Source organism: Tauraco erythrolophus, chromosome 9 (genome assembly GCF_009769465.1).
Source record: "Tauraco erythrolophus isolate bTauEry1 chromosome 9, bTauEry1.pri, whole genome shotgun sequence".
Taxonomy (NCBI): Eukaryota; Metazoa; Chordata; class Aves; order Musophagiformes; family Musophagidae; genus Tauraco; species Tauraco erythrolophus.
In genome coordinates this window covers 24,997,397-25,016,305 of record NC_141473.1, presented here as the reverse complement: position 1 = coordinate 25,016,305, position 18,909 = coordinate 24,997,397, and the positions used below count along the sequence as shown (strand labels likewise).

General features: G+C 41.6%; 1 protein-coding gene across 1 annotated transcript; it reads left to right on the top strand.

Moving 5' to 3' along the window:
• Nucleotides 1–3,561: 3,561 nt before the first annotated feature.
• DUSP29 (dual specificity phosphatase 29) lies at nucleotides 3,562–18,909 on the top strand. The gene is made up of 3 exons (XM_009984981.2): nucleotides 3,562–3,746; nucleotides 13,684–13,904; nucleotides 18,662–18,909. The coding sequence occupies exons 1-3, from the start codon at nucleotides 3,562–3,564 to the stop codon at nucleotides 18,907–18,909; spliced, it is 654 nt and encodes a 217-aa protein (XP_009983283.2).

The window sequence follows — 18,909 nt, the reverse complement described above, 5'->3', positions numbered from 1 at the left end:
CATCCCTCAGCTCCGTTTGGTGCACACAGAGTAGTCGATACCAGATGAGGTTAGACATCTTTGGTTCCTGGAAAAACACAAGACTCTCCGTCCTTCTCCCCCAACCAAATGCTTCACGGCAATTAATTCCAGAGCTCAGGTAGCAAACCAGCCCCTTTTTCCCCCCCTTCTCCTCCTCCTAGTTAAACTCTGTTAATCCTAAGTCTAGAATCGAAACTGAAATACATGCTTTATTAGAGGAATTTCAACTGATGCTTTCCTGTGCTCTAATCCAATTTTAAAATCTCCACAGCAGATAGCATTGGCAAGGCATAAAAGAACATAGCTTACTGGAAAGTTCAGGGAGCATATGACTTCCCAGGACAGACAGAAATGAGTATTCCTCACCAGAGGTCTAACTTTCAGAGTGCTAACCAAGCTTCAAACTGAGCCGGTGTTACAATACCACAAATGATCATTTGCAGATGTAATTGCCCTGTTTTGAGGTCTGCAGGCTATGAGCAGGACTATTGGTGTAATAAATCAATATGCTGCAGCCACCGAGGGATTACTGATTACTTTGCTTTCTCTTCTATCCTTTGTTTCCTCTCCTCTCATTTTATGGAGCTGTGAACAGAAAGCACATTCAGTCCTCCAGCATCAAGGCAACAGGCTCTCTGTTAAGATAATTCCTTACTAGACAAATAGCAGTTCTTATCAAGTTCTAGATAACAGCCTATTCAGTCCCAAAGTCAGACTGCATTAGATTCGTATCTCTGACAGTCTAACATTATCTGCACTGTTGAGTCTGCATGTAGAATTAGCATAATTCTGGTACAGGGAAGGAAAAAGGCTCTCCTGGGGAATGGCTACTGGGGGCACAGAGATGGGACTTGGTGCTACTCAGAGGCACGGAAAAACAGAGCCTAAGGTAAATTTGCTAGAAGCTGGAATTCTCAGAGGCCTTTACAAATCTCAACAGAGGGCCACTTAGCTAAACATCATCATCACGTTTTAGGAAGCTTGGCTGAAAGATAGATCCCCTTGCCAGTGAAAACAAGCCAATTTTTGAACAAAGGTGTACATATGCCAAACAAAAACCGGCTTCGCAATCTTGCCTAGCTTTGGAGTAGGAAAACAGAAATCATTTGGCTTTTTCAAGTTTTGCAGAGAAACAGAACATGACAGGCACAAAAGAGCCCAAACTGAAGAAACAAACCCCACAGGTATGCAGGATGTCAGTGAAAAATGGTCATCCTGCTTGCAGGAGAGCTCTACAACAGCTGCATGAAGGCACTAGCCAGATTTTTGTAATTAAAAGGACACAAACGTCACCAGTGGCCAATACAAAAAAATTTGTGGGAGCCACTACAGGATTTGTCGCCTGCAAGAAAGGTGGATTTTTGGCAGGCTATACTCGCACACTTCATAAAACCAAGCCCAACTCCACCTCTTCCTGTTGCAAGTCTCCTACAGAACTGCAAGGTTCAAGTTTTCCCTTCAAGGGGATAAGAGACAGGAGCAATCGCTGCCCTGAGACATCAGGGAGTCCAGGAGGAGAAACAAGAGAGACCCAACAGGGAAATGGAGCAGACAAAGTCTGCAGAAGGCTGGAAACATGGGAAAAGGGAAAGTTTTCTCAGAGGACAAGAGGAGAACATGGTGAAGTGACAACTGCCAACAGGGTAAATAGGAGGTCAGGCACATGGCAAGCCCCAAATTCTAGTTCCTAGGGGTTTGCTGTGGCATAAAGATGAGCTGCACGAGCAGTTTAAGTTCCTGCTGACAAATTGCAGAACACAATATGCTTTGCCTTCAGAAACGTGCAAATCCATAGAAGAAAACCAAAGGAGACATTACAACACACATGTCCCTCACAACAATCCTTCTCTGACATTGTGCCTGGATCTATGACACAAGTATTTGTCTGGTAGTGTGCAGAGTTTCTAGTGCTGTTAATTTGGACTGAAAAGCTTTCACCTTTATCACTTGTCAATCACTTCCTTGTATCTTCTTTACTGACAATACATGGATGTACTGTACATAAGCTCTCTCCCGGCAAAATTTTCTTCAAGTAATAAAAAAATTAAAAAAAAATCTGAAAACCTCTTGACCCAAACACACCCAACATTGTATGTGTGGGGACACCACAGGTCAGTGCAGTACCACACCTGAGCTAAGGAGCACAGCATTGCACTCTGGCAGCTGTATCGCACCTGCAGTGGCTAGAACAGTTGCTGCTGGTGCAAAGGTTTCTGTATCACAGGTATTTTGTTGGGCTTTTACCCAAGATGCAAAAAACCCACTTGTCCAAGAGACAAGAATATTCTTTCAAACCTATAGTTACCTGCCATGTCCTAAAGCAGTGTCTTCATAAAGGTATGGATGGGGAAGGTGTCGAGACTCAAGTTAGTGTCTGGCCTTTAACTTCACTCACCAGGTTTGTGACAACTCTAGGCTGCTCTCCAAGCTCCTGCTGCTCGCCTGCCAGTGCCCAGAGTGCTCAGCTCCTAAGCAAGGCACAGCCTCAGCACAGTGAGGGAGGAGGAAGACCACCTAACTGGGCTGTAACTGTTGACTCCACAGCTGAGGGAGGCAACATATACAGGGGAAAGCCTCAATCAGGACAGCAGCTGAGGAAATCACCGCAAGCAGGAGAGAATCTGGAGCTTCAAGAGACATGTAAAGCTGATGCCAAGGATTCAATACTAGCAGAGGGCTCAAACACAGGGCATCAAGGTTGTCAGTTCTGAGCAACATAGCTCTGACAGCACAACCAGGCAAAGCATATTGGTTTTGGCAACATTAACAATACTCTGATTTTAGCTACAACATGACATTACTCCATTGCTCCCTTCTGTATGTTCATCAGTGCTTCTTCCTACTCACTTGGCATGTATGCATCTAGGTTAAAAAAAAAAAAGAGTAAACCCAAACAGAAGGAAGTCCTTGAGCCCATCCTGGCTAAAAATATTTTGTCAATCAGACGGTGCTGCAAAAAGACAAACTCTCATTCCTGCAGAAAGTCTACGAAGTTCAGTGCGCGGGGCTGCATTAAGATCGTGAAAGAGTACAACAGGTAGACCCAGCATTCATGTGAATGCACACATTTAATCTCCCTGCATTGCTGAAAATCACATAAAGGAGAAACCTTTAGGAGATTCACAATTAATGATAAAGAAGCATCCTAAATTTCTGCCTCAGTTCCCCTAGCTGCTCTAGATCCCTTGGATCAGGCTGCTAGACCTACCAAATTCTTACCAGTGGATTTACCAGAAAATGTTCCTAGTTGAGGCTGAACTTCAGTGATCACAAACCTTTGGCTTTTGTTCCCATTGCTGATCAGCTCATCCAACAAAGTATTCCTTGCCTAGTTCAGGGGAGGCAGAAATCCAGGTGTGAGTGTGTTTGCCACAGGGCAGGTACATCCTTCTTATACTGTGCCCAGCCCAGTCACACCTGGCCAGTGCTGCTCCCAGCATCCCACAACTGGAGCAGAACTCACTTGCTTTGTGCTTCCTCAGATTAACGTTCTGTTTTGGTTGCATTCCAGTTGCTGGCATATCCTGAGCACACTACTCCATGGACAAGATGTCATCAGCAGGTTTGAATGCTATGAAGAAAAATGCATACACAGCAATCAAAGTAGATCCTGATGAGGATTACTGTACCCCAGGTGCATTTGAATTGGAGCGACTTTTCTGGAAAGGATGCCCTAAGTACACTCACATCAATGAAGTCTGGCCCAACCTCTACATAGGAGATGAGTAAGTGTACATAGTACATCTCTTCTACACAGATGACTAAGCTGTACTAAGTAGAGCTCACCAACAGAACAAGGTGTTTCTTTCCTCCTCCTTATTCGTTAGCATTAGTGGTGATGATGTGATTTGATGAACTCTGTCATCATCTGTCAGTAGCTCAACGGAGCAGTCAGAGCCTGGCACAGACCTTACAGATATAGGCACACAGTGCTGGTTGCTGTGTGGTGCGGTCTACTGCTAAAGACTGAGTAACAGGAGCAGCTGTAGCACCAGTGTAGGCTGCAGAGTTTAAAGCTAGTCACGATTGATTTCCAAATGTCTCATTTCAAGGAGTAATTTGTCCTTTGTAATTTCTCCGAGTTAAAGTCCTACCACAGCTACACTGACAGAGCAGCACGGCCTAGATGCGTTGGACTACAGCTTAGGCTGGTCTAAGCCTAAAATGCGTTTCTTGAAAAATGACTGAAGAGATAGCTCAACCCGCAGTGGTATTTCCACATTTCCAAGCCTGTGCTTGTGTACATGGAATACTCTGCATTTCCAAATTGCTCAAGAGACTAAACCAAACAGAACCCTGTGGAAGGCAAAGCTGCAGAGATGTGTCACACTGATCAGACCCAGTGTGATTTGGAAAAAAAAAACAAATCCACAAAACAGAATTAACTCTGCTGAGCACAGGACTAAGCTAGAAGCAGCCTATTCTGACAAGCGGAGATGACTGCTGCAGCAGGGAGACAGAGACATGCCATCAGAAAATCCCCCAACCCAAACTCTGAGCGGAGAAACGGGTAAGCTTTTCTTGCCCCTTAGGCATTATTGGTCCCCTTCCCATTTTCCTCTACACTCTGTGCTAACATGACATTTATTTTACATGATCACTGTAAGGCACAAACAGGAGCCCCACTGGCTCCAAAGTTCTAAATAATTTTTTTTAAAAGGTCCTAAAATTCATCTGTTGCCAGCTTATAAAAGAGGAAAGATATACAGCTTTGAAAGTTACAAGACTCCTAATATCATCGACCAATTACTTCTGTGGCGCCAGAGGCAACAGAAAGACACACAAGAGTTCTCAGCTTTAACCAAGCCAGGGCTCCCACTTTAGAGACAGAGAAGGAAAATAAAAAAATAATTAAAAAATTATGCCATGGGAAGAGCCTAGCCAAACGACTCAGGAACACAGGAAAACAGGGTTGAGCTGTCCTCTCCCCATCTTACCCTGTTGCTCGTTAGATATTTCTAACTCAAGATTCAGGGTAAAGAACAGCCTCTTCTGGCATCTATTTTCTACTTCCTTGTTCAAAATCACCAGCAGAACTATTCTGAATGAAGCCATTAGGATAATTTCCCTCTTACCTCTGTGATGAAGCTACAGCTCTGTCCTCTGAGCAAAGGAGTATGAGAAGACAACAGGTCTTTGGACAGTCACTCTCTAAGCCCAGGACACCAGCCACTGACTCTCATTTAATTGTTTGTGGCTCATTACACCTTGTATTTAATAAATACTAGGAGACGTGACTCTGAATATAATATGTACCTGCACTCGGTACAAACTCGCCACAGGAACAGAAAAGCAAGCTTCTTGAGAGCTACTTAGAGCTACAACCACTTACACCGGGCAGGTTTTTTTATTTTGGCAGGGGATGGCTCTTAAGTCAGGAGGAAAAGCAATGGTGCTTCAAGGGGAAACAAGTCCCCCACATGACCATGACAAAAGAACAAGAAAGCCAATGGAGAAGGAAAAAAGTGAGGAGCAGATGAGGGGGTGAACAGACATAAAACTTCACCAGAAAATGAGGCTCCCTGCATAAGAATGACTATTGTCAGCCAGATAAGGGCAAACTTGACATCCAGTAGCAGAAAATCTGAGATGAGACCTAGTCTGCAGGCAAGATGCAGCTTTCATTACCAGAACTAACATTTGATTTGAAGTAGGCAAATTCCAGGGACCTCTATCTTTCCTCGGCCAGCTCCATGTCTTACTTCTGACCAACAGCCTTCCCCTTCAGTGTGGCAGTTTTTTTTGTATTGTTTTATTTTAAGATCTTGCTGTAGCACTGGTCGCCAAAGAGCTGCCATGGAGACGTGAACAGATGTTGGGTGTATTTGCATCCTTAACCATGCTAAATTAAGGTTGATCTTGAAAGAATTTAGTGGAGCTCATCAACAAAATCAAGTGAACACACACGCAGAGTTATCTTCAGAGCCCTCACATCTGTGCTTCATTCCTGTCTCCTGCATTTACAAGGTTAACAGGAATTGTGACTGCTTATGGAAATGCTAATTAATTACCCTGACTACGTAACCACATCTTCCTTCTAATGCAATACAGGCTATCAAGGAGCCCTGTGAGGCCACTCAATCCTTTTGTTACAAGGCTTCGCTGCAGATGTTGCCCAGAGGCAATGAAATCTCCATGAGCCTGTCAGACCCAGAATAATCAAAGCCTCAAAATACAACATGCTGTGTTCAGCTCCAATTGAAATTTTCCTCCAGCAAGTTCCAAGGACTTTTAAAGACCAGACACTGGAACTTGTAGGAGACAGCCCAGTGATAGGAATAAAACATGCTTTGGCAAGATTTTGATTCATCTGCTACCAGGATTAGTGCCTGCTTGTATCCTCCTCACATCCAGACACCTTTCTAAAGCGATAGGAAGTAGCTTTGCCTTGCTCCTTTCTTTCACTGGTCACCAGGTTACTTGCATGGGCAGTGTTACTGGCTAATTCCAAGCGTGCTTGGTTCTGCAGTCACATGGAAAAATCTCTTGACAGTTTTGCAGCTTGTAGTTTCTTCTTGCAGCTCTTCAGTGATTGCCTTATTAGCTGATGTTCATGGTTCCACATTTCTGAATTTCAAAGAATATTTTAGCTGAAGACAAAAGCCTCCCAAGATTTTGTTTTCCTCTTAACCATCCTCTAGCTCTTATTAGGATTTAAAGCCTGATCATAATTTCAGGTCCTTCTGTGTTCTCAAACTACTCCCAGAGGAAAAGAAGTCTTCCAGAGTCTAATTCCTTACAGGTTATATATGAAAAATAATTTTCTGGCATGTAGCTGAACTGAACTTGCACTTCAAGAAAGCTATGGTCTGTGCTTGACCCAACAGAGCCCCAGGGCTTATGGTCTTGAGAACTAACACAGGTAAGGTTCAACAAGACACAAGTGACTCAAACCTATAGACTGAAGTGTACAATAATTAAAATATATAACTAAATTTTCAATATATGCTTAACTAAAACTCATTCTCTCTTCTTCCCTTTGTCCAGAAAAACAATTCAGTATGGCTTCTTCCAAGTGACTAAGCAGAAAGACAATTTATACTGATCTAGAGAAAACAGATGGGACTCACTCAGGGTAGCAAATAGTTACCTCCCACTGTTCAGCATTATGAACTCCTAAGATCTACACCAGCATTAATCATACAAAAATAGGAGTGTCTGCAGATTTAGATTATAACAACACTCTTGAGGACATAGTTCCAACTGTTAGTATGATAATCTGCCAATTGTAACAGCAGCTTAACAATCCAGAAAATCAGATCTGTAACACTGGACTGTAAACCTCTTCCAGCAGCAATGGTTTCCAAGACAAATAACAATTCCCATCTCTGTCTATAGGTGATTTCTAACACGTGGTGAGTGACTAAAGTCAAGACTAGGAACAGGCTGACTACATCACGTGTTTGACGCCTTTGCTGTATAGAAAGCAGAGAGGTACTTCTGTGTCTATGTTGTATCACTTACAAAAACAACATCAACCTTCTTGGGCTAGAGGAAAATGGACTATCAAATCTTTTTCTACCACATATTACAAAGATCTTGCTAGTATTTTCAGTGGTACCTAAAAATTCTTCTAATTCACACTGAACAGGAGGTATTCACAGAAATGGAGCAAAACCTCAGAAAGAAAAGAGGATACAATGCTACACTATCTCTAGTTTGCCTCAGTGCTGGAGTTAACCAAAGGAAATTGGGTCAGTATTATTGGAAATTCTCAACATCTCTCCTCAGGAAAACTGACAGATTTTCTTAAGTGTCAGTATTGCCTATATTCAGGAAGCTTCTTTCTGACACTGACCATCTGGTAAATTATCAACCTGCATTGAGCTTTCCTTCAATGTTTAAGAAAATGGAAAAGTTTGAGACAATTCCTCCTCTAGTAAGATGTTGCCTCAGATTTCCTTTTGTTTCATCAATCTGGGTCATGTCAATCTGTGGCTTTAAGCAGTCTATACCGAAATACGTTTGCATCGTTCAACCTCTGCGTGAAGCTTAAGAGACTTGGCTCTACTTAAGAGTTTATAAGCATACCAGTCATCTGGTTGATCAATACCAGCTATAATGTGTTGACTTCACCTGTGGTGGGAGCTGCTCTGCCCACACCTTCATGAGGCATTTCAGAGGATTACTTCCTTTAGATCCACTTGGGTTTTCAGCATGAGCCACCTTCTCTTCCCTTTGTTAGCTGCTTTTAAAATACTTAACGCTTGATGTGGAGGCTGCAGTACCTGCAAGTTGCTTTTCTCTCTCTTGCAACTCCATTGGTTTGGGCATCTTCCTGATGAAAGCAGCTGGGACTAAAGATTGTTATGAGGGTATTTTTGAAAAGAGAGAGAAGGGATTTGGTACACTAGAGACGGCAACTTAAAAGGATGGACTCTCTTTAACTACTTACCTTGCTGCTTCCAGAAGGCGGCAGAGTTAGCTACAGCACTTGCTTTTAATCCTATGAATTTTAGCTTTAAAACTGACAGCAGGAACAGTTAAAAGTCTTGGACAAGACCTTTACTTGTCCTTGCACAACCCAAGAAATGTAAATAGTCTTTTGGGAACAATCTGAAAATAGATGACATTTTTGTTTGGGTCAGTTCTCCCTCTTGGTGATAGTCTGTTATTATCAATATACGCCCACGTGAAAGTGATTTTATCTCTAATTTTCACCATTTAGGTGGCGTTTCCCATATCGAAGTACTCCCCCTTGCCTCAGAACTTTAAAAACATGTTTATGAGTCCATCTGTCCTACAGTAAATGCAGGGTCTGACTCAGCAAAGCACTGAGCTTTTGCTTAACATGCTTTGCTACAGAGAGAAGGACTTCTGGGTATGCTTAATTTTCAGCATATGTTTATGTGCTCTGAATTGAAGAGCTGATGACTTTTTACATGGGACCAATCTGCCCAGATCATTTCTTAAACTGAATTATACTGAAATTTTCACTGTTTTCTTCCAGCGCCACACTTCACCTTCTCTGCATAGGAACACATTAAAGGCAGACACTGGAGACCACAGTTGCAACATGTAAAAGGAAATCAAGTGCTAATAGCACAGATGATGGAGATATACAAAATGAAAACAAGTGCAAGAGTAGTCAAACGCTTATGGCTTCACCTACATTGGCATTTGTAGCAAACTATTATTTACAATGGCTACATAAAATTCAACCATAACCAGAAAAACAGAAATATTAATTGCAACTTATTAGGAAACAGCAGCACTCAAAGAGGGGAAAAAGAGGAATATTGTCAGCTTGACTATTAAACTCTGGTAGCAAGTCAACTGCAAGGGAAAAAAAAAAAATCTGTGCCATTTCTAGATGAAAGCAAATTATTCAGAAAGAGAGTTATAAATCCTCCAATAAGGTATATGATTCATACACTCCTGACTGATCCTATGCTATTAGTCACTTCAACCAATCAGATATTTGCAGATATTTATGCTTGATTTATTCCTTTCTTTCATCTAAAATACTGATACCTCAGGTATGGTAAAAACTGCAAGGAAGACCAAAAGCATTCTCTCCTCCTTGGGATGTAACTAGGAGCATCATGCATGATGAAACACAAAAAAAGTTAGGCTCTGATTAAAGTAAACAGGTAATGAGAGATGCTTCCACAACTGCATCTACACTACAGATTCAGCTGAGGTTGGAAGGCAAGCCAGTCCTTCACGCAAAGCCAGAGTTCACTGATGGCTATAGCCAGTCCAAGCAAACAGCTCAAGGGGCACAGTAACATTTCCATTCACAAGCATATGGGTCCCCCTATATAAGGGCTTAACAGCCTGTTTCTTGCTCTCTGTTAACTGGCAATCAACATGCTGCAGACACAGCATGACCTCAAGTTTAACCGCCTATATTATGGCAGTGTCAGAGTCTCAGCACAGGCCATCCTTGCCCAACAGGATTTATGATCATTGGGCAAGGTAAAGAGACAGCTGACTGGAGTGAAAAAGCAGACAAACGTGGGTCAGTATGACAAGCAGCGGTCCAGCTTGGGCTGTTTGCCTAGCTTTTGGGGAAAAGTTTTACAAGAAGAAAAAAAATGAGGAAGATTTTTGAAAGAACAGTAGAGCTCTCTCTTATGAAAACGTAATTATTAAGTACAAGACTAGGGGGATTTAGAGAAAGGAGAAAGAGTTTAAGTGCTTCCTAATCTCCATATCAAGTTTGAAACCAAGCACTCTTGCTCTTGAAAAAGAGTTAAGTGTCACTTCAGCTTTCTTCAAATGATGCAGATTCTAAAGCCCAAGGCAGGCATGTCTTGGAGCCCTGTGAACCCTATTTTGTACTACAAAATAACTCTTTCCTCAGATCTCTACACAACATGACGTATTAGAAACCTTAGGACAAGCTTTCCATTGTCCAGGGTGCCTGCCTGAAGAAAGGTACCTGACATGCTTTTAACAGATTACATGCAATAGCTCAGCCTGCAGATGCAGAAGCCACATAGCCACAGGACCTACACTGACCATGCTCCACTTAGCCAGGGCAAACGTCTTAGGTCTTGGTTCAACTAACAGATTCTACAACACCTATACACAGCACAGTCTGAGCATTCATTCCAGTGAAAATGTGGGGATCTTAACAAGATTTGAGTGCTCAACACTGAGCATTCATTTTCTGGAATTTTTCTAGATTAGCATCATCAGTAGAAAGAAGAAAATGTGCATCCATACTATAAAGAAAAACACTGTATTGGGCAAGGTTACATTCAGTCCAGAAGGATATTGCTGAATTAGTTTATGTATCAAGTGTAATTAAAAAGCAGATGACATTTTAAAATCAGCCTATCCCAAGCATTGAGGAGAACAATATAAATTCCTCAGTGCCGAAGCCAGAGGAGTGGGTAACGCTCTAAATATTTCCTTGGTACACTTATAATTTACTTCAAAAATAAGAGATTTCACAGGAGATTTAGTTACATCTAAGTATTTATGATGGGCTTTTTGCAACAGCATTCAAGGTCGATCCATTACTGCTACTCATTCCATTTCCAGTCCAAGCCATAGAAAAGAGAGAAAGCTACCAGAGTAAAAATGTACATATTCCCAAACTCTAAAAGGACAAGGGCCAAACAATGCCAATGCAAATTGTGATGCAAAACGAACACCTAGCTGCCCTGCCTTTAACTGATAACATAAAAAAGAGAAGGATTTATTCCATCCTGGGCCATGAATTCCCAGTATGCAGCTACAGGCAAGACTGGGAGGTGGAGAGGGAAGTTCCCATGAGCTTGGCCAGACTGAGCCGACAGTTTATGCAGTTAGTCAAACACAGCATCCCTTCTTTCTGAATAGCTATTAAACACTGGGGCCACTGAACACTTAAAAATGAGATCCTAAGACATACAGCAAGATTGTAAGGACAACTGTCAAACGAATGCACCAGATGTACCCACTGTGTCAAAAGGCAATCTCCTGAGAACCTAATCAAGGAAACAGGAAAATTGAATTTCACGTTAATGTAACAGTGCCAAACGTTGATTGTCATGTGACCTATTGTTTGACATTGTCCTTGCTTGGAACAACTTCATTATTTAATTCAAATGCTATTTATTAGCCTTAGCAGCTCTTGCAGAAACCAAAGCTTGGTAGTATCTACAGTCCATCAAAAACTTCATTTTTTCACTAACCCTAACTACACTGCAGTCTTACTTCCTATTCAGCATGTAGGACTCTCCTTGCCAAGGCTCTGTTTCAGCACACGTCTCTGACCTGAAATCATGAGTCTTTCATTATTTGCTGGATAGATGCTTTGGGCCAAATCTGGTGAATGAAAAACATCTTTTCTCTATCCCAATATAAGGGAAGTAAAACAAAGCAAGACTTTATTCGAAGGCAGAATCTGTAGTTGATCTCAAGCACACCAAAACCAGGAGTAGTTGTTATTCACTGTCCCTTTACTCTTCGGCCAGGATATTTAATGTTTTTCAAGTAGTAGCCAACCTTACAGTCCAGAACTGAAGTGCCTTTGCTGGCAAAGCGTATAGAGTATATCCACCTGAAGAGAATCCTAAGGCAAGAGTCTCCTAAAAGGAGGGAGAAAAACATCTTTCTAGGTCAATCACTGCAACAAGAATACAAAGGGAAAGAGTGAGCATTATTTAACCTGAGGTGAAGGTGGCAAGTCATGGCACTAGCAGCAAGATCCTGCTGCTTCTCTGTCCTGCAGAGTCTACGGAGCAGGCATCACCACACTAACTGGAGTTTTTATTTACTCATCGCATAGACTTATGACATTACTTCATGGCAAAAATGCCAGTAGGGTCAAGACATTATCATTCCTGTCAGAAAGGAATTTCTGCATGGAGAAAGATCTACTCAGAACAGCCAATTATCACGAACCTAATTTAAGTAACAGTGAGCATAGGTAAGACCTTCAGTATCCATATCGCAGTTAAACGCTCTAATTACTAAGTTCTTGATTGCTCAAAGGGGAATTTTGACTTTGGCAGAGGCTGGGAAGATAAAGTCAACTTCAAGCTATTCTGAGCTGTGACCACTAGAATTATGAAACAACAGGTAGCCCACCACAATGTCCTGTGTGACAGCAGCTGCCTTTACACATTGAAACGTTCAGGAAACATTCAAGGAGAGAGGCACTTTTGTTTGGAAAAAAAGCTGTTTCACATTATACACTAATTCATTTATGGCAGCAGCAGTTATGTGAAAATATATTAACAGAATGAAGTTTATGCAATTTTTGGTAAAAAGCTCACTAGTCTTCCTAGGCACTAACGAAACCTGACAGCTTTTCCAGAACAAAACTTTCCAAATTCAAAAAGCTTTCTGTAATGGAACAAAAAAGTTTATACATGCTTGTCCACATACTCTGCCCTCTTCGAGGAATTTCAGACTGCTGGAAAGCACTTAAGAGTGGGTATATGACACAAAAATATAGGATTTCCTTTCCAGTTCTGACTTCCCTTGTTCAAGGGAGGAGAGGACAAGAATAAATTAGAATATTGGGATAAATATATGACTTTCAGTTTTCATCGAAGGCTACTATCCAATTTTCATACCTAGTTCTTTTTGCTTTAGACCTCTGGTTTAACCAAACATGGCAATAAAAGGAAACCTTACAGGGAGTGTCAACCACGGAAGGTCAATTTCTTAAAATTATTTTTATTTTTTAAAATAGTAATGGAGAAAAAAACTCAGTAACTTCTTTTAGGGATGAAGAGCTTCTTTTTGAATCCCAGATGATCTTACTACTCACATATCACTGACTCTTTTTATTAGTTTTGCAGTATCAATTGATGGGACAGAAGGGGAAAGCACCATTCATGGGTCCTATTTCAAGTTCTGCCACTGATTTGCTTTTATGACATTAAATAGTTCATTCTATTTCTTTCTGCATCTCAAGTTTCTCCTTGTACAAGATGGATACAAGCCAGTATTGCCTATGTCAAAAAGGCGTCAGAAAATAAATTCATTTTTAAGGTGCTCTAAGGACCTGGGAGAGATAGTTATGAACTCCAGAAGGATCATTCACTCTGAATGACAGTATCTTAAGATCTTTACAAGGGTAAATGATAGATTTTTTTTAAGCATTATCAGTTTCATTGACATTTAGAACACACCAAATCAGAGATTTTTTTTTTTTTCTGGCTTGCTGGATAAGTAAGAAGCTTCTTCAATTACTGACAGCTCTTGTTTTCACAGGAAAACTGCGTTAGATCGCTACAGCCTTGAGAAGGCAGGCTTCACCCACATCCTCAATGCGGCCCACGGTCAGCGGAATGTGGACACAGGACCAGAATATTACCACGACATGACTGTGGAGTACCATGGAGTGGAAGCAGATGATCTCCCCACTTTCAAGCTCAGCCAGTTCTTTTATTCAGCTTCTAAATTCATCGATAATGCACTTCAGGATGAAAGAAGTAAGGAGGGTGCTGAAAACGTTGAAAACAGTACAGTATTTACGACATCTGATTACAAGCAGAGTTCCACAGCATTCAAGCTTGTGGGAATGAAACAAGTCCAATACAGTTTAACTGAGTCTATAAAACTTGTAGCAGAGAACCAGTTTAAGAGAAGGTAGTGATGTAACTAGGACGTTTCTCATTGCAGAGCTAGTACCAGCCCAAGAGCCTCTTATCATGCACTTTGATAAAAGTCCACATCACAGCCTGTATTTAGGTATCCTGTCTGATAAGAGTTTTTTTGCTGTTGTTTTGACCCCTTCATAAACACATCAAAGACAACTGGACATTGCATAGGTTCTATGAATTAGCTGTCTTTTCCTCAAATTAGTCCCTATTAAGAAAGGTTTAATGAGTATTAGTTGCATAGCAGTGGGAGCGGAACATGAGTGCTCTGCAGAGATTCCAGGCTGTCACTCCACAGCTTCATGTTCTGCATGAAGATTCACTCTACTAACATAAAACCCACCTTCCTATCTGGCCATCAGACCTACCCCAAGCTATAAGAGATTGCTCTCTGCCATCTTCCAAGCAGCAGGGGACTGAAACAACTCTGACAGCAGAGATCTAGAAACATTTCATTAAAGCCTTTGTAATTTCTCAGCTTGATTACTACAATTCATTATTTGCTGACCTCCAGCAGTGTTCTATCAGAAAGCTTTACACTGATGTGAAGTGCTACAGCCTAGGCTTCACACTGGCTTTCAATATTACTTCTATTCCTTTCCCCCACTTTTTTTTTTTAAGGAAAAAAAAAATCTCTACAGGATATTTTACCAGAAAACACCCGAGAAACTTAAGACTTTCCTGCTGACCTACAAAGACCGTAATATCAGAGGGTCACATATCAAGTTTCTAGCCTTGTGTCAGCTTCTGTTCTTGGCTGTTTAGCTCAGCTGTAGCCAGCTACTACCTGGCTCGCTCCCAATAGCCAGCCAGGTCTTCACAATTTTACCGTTTCAGCAAGTACAGTCTACAGCAACAGTCCCTTCCCTTGTTCAGGAGAAAGTTTTGAAAGCAGTGCAGTTTTAAAAATCAAAGTCCTAATAGCAGGAGAAACTGCTCCAGGAGCTTACTTGCTTGTGAAGAAAGGTACCTGGCATTTCAAAAAAGTATGTCTGAAGCACTGCCTTTGGGATGGAGCAGATAACTAACATGCACCTGTGTCTAGCCATGGCTGGAGGCCAGAGGTCAGTATCAGACTGGAGTAGCTGTAGTAAGAAATGCAGACTTCCTCACTCTCATCACCCTCCTGTTCCTGTAAGACCTTTGTCTACCGAGGTAAAGAAACAAGCACAAGGGAAGCAGCAAAGGCTAGGAAAAAAGTTGCATCTCAATAAATACTGGGGCGGGGAAGGACGGGACGGGAGGAGTATTGACCTTTTTGTTTCAAAACCACAAAGTCCAGGAAGTTCTGAGACAGTATCAGGCACCAGTCCAGCACTGAAACACAAGACCAAATCAAAGAGTGTGACTGGATGAACATCTACAAAACAAAAAAAATTTGCACTTAAGTAGATACTACCAACTGCAATCATTTCTGTAGCTGTGCACTGTCTGCCACATTCATATATTTTTTAAATAAGACAAGACACCTAAAATCTTTTCTGATGGAGACCAATAAAATAAAGAATTACTGTAATACTCTCAAAGAAGAGCAAGCTCTTAAATTTCTCAAGGGGAAAGTACACTAGGACGTACATCTCCTGTCCCAGCCAAAGATATACATAAAAGGCACATACCCATGGCTCACAAAAGATCATGAATGCTTACACGAATGCATGACAATAGCTTTCCAATACACATTTACATAACAACAGAACTACTCCAGAAGCTAGACTAAAGAGTAGACTGATGTCTCTCAAACTAACAGGAGAAAAGACTGGAGGCAAGTACCTAGTGCTCTCCTCCAACACCACAAATGCGTTATTTGTGAATACACACGTGGTGTAGAAAAGCGTTAAGTATTTCAAGTGCCTAATGAAAGAACTATTGACGTGCATCCTCCTGACTGACAAATAGCATTCAGACTCCTGAACAGGAGGATTTTATAGTAAGTAACAAAGGACATATCTCCAGCGGTAGTAACATGGGACTTCAGTATATGGTGCTAAATACTTTTGATCAGTAACACTATTACACTCGTCTGCTACTCTGCATTAGAACTGAGCAAATGCAAGAGAGAGGAAAAAGGGATAAAAAAAGTTTCCACTTTTGTGACTAGAATGTATGTATTAATGAATTTGCTTCGGCTCTATCGCATAGTTTGGGGTGTCACCTTCAGTCAGCCAAGTCGTCAAATCCATCGAATAGATGTCTTCATACAACGCTTTTTGCTAGGAACCTGCTCAATTGTCAATGTTTTTTCAACAACTTGTCATACAAATGAAGAAGCCTCTTTCTGCAACAGGCCAAGAAGCTTAACAATCTAGATGCAGCCAAAGCACAGTCTTAATGCAGCAATAGATTTAGTACTCATTCCCTTGGTGCCTTAGTTCCTCAGAACGTAAAGCAGAGGAGAATAGCATTTTATTTTCATGTGAAGATGTCATGGACACTAAAGACTGAGATGACAAAAGCAATGTGAGACAAAACACGAGACAGATACAAAGACCCAAGGCATTTAACTACAGACATCTCAACATTCAACACTCATCTGACTCTGGAAAGGGGAGTGCTGCATCTAGACAGGTTTTCAAGAAACACAAGCCCAAGTCAAGTGACCAAAATAGTTCAGGGACCTGTCACCACTCAGCAGACCTCTGGCTCCGTGCACTTTTATTTTATATTCAATCACACCTTGAAGGATGTAAGTGGTCAGAATCAAAGACTGCAAGAGCGGACTCCCTCTTGGGGAAAGAGGGCTCAGACTGGTCCTTACATCAGAACTGAAGAGGCCACAAAACAGTACAGAAGGGACATTGCTCTGAGTTTTGCTCTAACAGTCAGATCTTCAATATTCACACACACGAAAGGACAGATTTCCTTTTCCTATGGCCAGGAAGCATTTCAGAAAATTGTATGGCCATTTTTTGCCTTTGTTAACTCAAAGTAAAACTGTACATTTTCTCCCAGATCTCCTGCATTTGCCACCCACATGAAGCAAAGCCTTCTTGTCATATCATGTATTTTATCACCTTAGCAGCAACCCATTTACAAGGTGGGAAGCTCTAAAGAGAAGCATGAAGGGCTGAACAAATGAGTTTTCATCCATTTCAAATATTTGCAGTAATAATAGAAGGGATTATCGTTTTCCAGGAGAGGAAGAGGTACTTTTAGTTATCAGAGACTGGAATTTTGCCAAGATGCCTCTAAGACTATCTGCTGGGATTAGGATGCAGACTGTAACCATTAATCCTCTAGTGTTGGCAGTTCTTGATGCATCCATTACACAACAATGCTACTCGTGCCAAGACATCCTCTTGTGCCTGGAAGCAAAGGAGTTAATCGGCAGGAGTCACGGCTTTGCACCCAACACTTCTCACTAGGTACAGCTGACAGAGATAAACTATTGCTGGCCCTGATAGGATTTTTTTTTTTTTTTTCCCTGTGGCAATTCAGCTTAGCAGGGTGTTAGAGAGAGTGCTCCAAATCTACTTCCTTCAGCAGTTCAACCCTTTGTGAGACCCCCTCAAGGGCTTTGCATCATTTTTGGAAATCTTTTGAAGTGTTTCAAAACCTGTCAATCAGACCTGAACCCACTTACTGTTCTTTTCCTCCACCTCCCCCAGACACAGCAAACGGGGAAGGTTCCACTTTGGCTTACATCCTTGCTAGTACCTGAAGCCAAGGACTTGCTGCCTCTGCAAGTCCAAAGTTAAACCAAGCAATGTCACAGAGTTAAATCTTGAGGCACATTTATTTAGAGATGAAAACTATCAGCAGAGAGTCTGCATTCACAGTATACGAGACAGGCCACTACTGCAAGGAGATGATCATATCAGAGAGGTGGTGGGGAAATGTTACCTTCATTCAACATGACAGGGTAAGGGTGACTAGCCAGAGATTTCTAAAATAGTTTTTCTACTGTTTAAGAGGTGTTTTTTTTCTATCCCCCTGATTATATAGCTATTAACTTCTATGGCCCTTCTTATCCTCTCCCCTGAAAAATATCACTGAGCCTTAAAAAAGCCTTGTTAGCTATATTTTACAAATTAGGTACTTGGGCATAAAGCGATGCAATCCAGATCTTAAAGAATATTATTGTCAGAGCAACAAAAAAATAATTAAATTCAGTTAGCTTTTGTGTCTAGCTAGCAGAACTGAGAACGGCACCTCCATGCACCCCATTTATCCTCATGGAAGGATAGCTCGACAACATATCAAACCCTCCCATACCCTTGTGCCTTGGTCATTATGTTCAAACACAGAATGACATACACACTGCTTGTGAGGCATGCAAAATCAGGCTGCAGCAAGGCTTGATATGTTACTTAATGCAAGGCTGCAGCTCCAGGCCTTCTCAGTAACCTTGTTCACAAATAAATTCAAAGATACCTGGTTTAGGATTAAACGGGTAATCTCCAATGTACATGGTGTTTCGTCACTACAGTAAGATTCACAGCCTCAGTCTCCCCACCTGTTAAGAGACAGGCCTTACAAAAATGCTGGTTAGTCAAGCCACCAAAGACAGCAGGGGCATTACAGAAACCTCCATTGTCAAAAAAAGAAACTACCCACTGTCATCTCTGCATCACTTCTCTTTGTTTCCGCAGACAAAGTTCTGGTTCACTGTGCTATGGGTCGCAGCCGGTCAGCCACACTGGTCTTGGCTTACCTGATGATTTACAAGAACATGACAGTAGTGGATGCCATTGAGCAAGTATCAAGACACCGATGCATCCTGCCAAACCGGGGCTTCTTGAAGCAGCTGAGAGAACTGGACATAGCATTGGCACTGCAGAGGAGGAACACCAAAAACAGCCTACCATCTGATGATGACAAGAACAGCACCACAATCTAG

Excerpts from the sequence above, each read along its gene's own strand:
- DUSP29 (XM_009984981.2), top strand. The coding sequence starts at position 3,562 with ATGGACAAGATGTCATCAGCAGGTTTGAATGCTATGAAGAAAAATGCA. Across the intron at positions 3,747-13,683 it reads AACCTCTACATAGGAGATGA|GAAAACTGCGTTAGATCGCT; the intron begins GTAAGTGTACAT and ends TTGTTTTCACAG. Across the intron at positions 13,905-18,661 it reads TGCACTTCAGGATGAAAGAA|ACAAAGTTCTGGTTCACTGT; the intron begins GTAAGGAGGGTG and ends TTGTTTCCGCAG.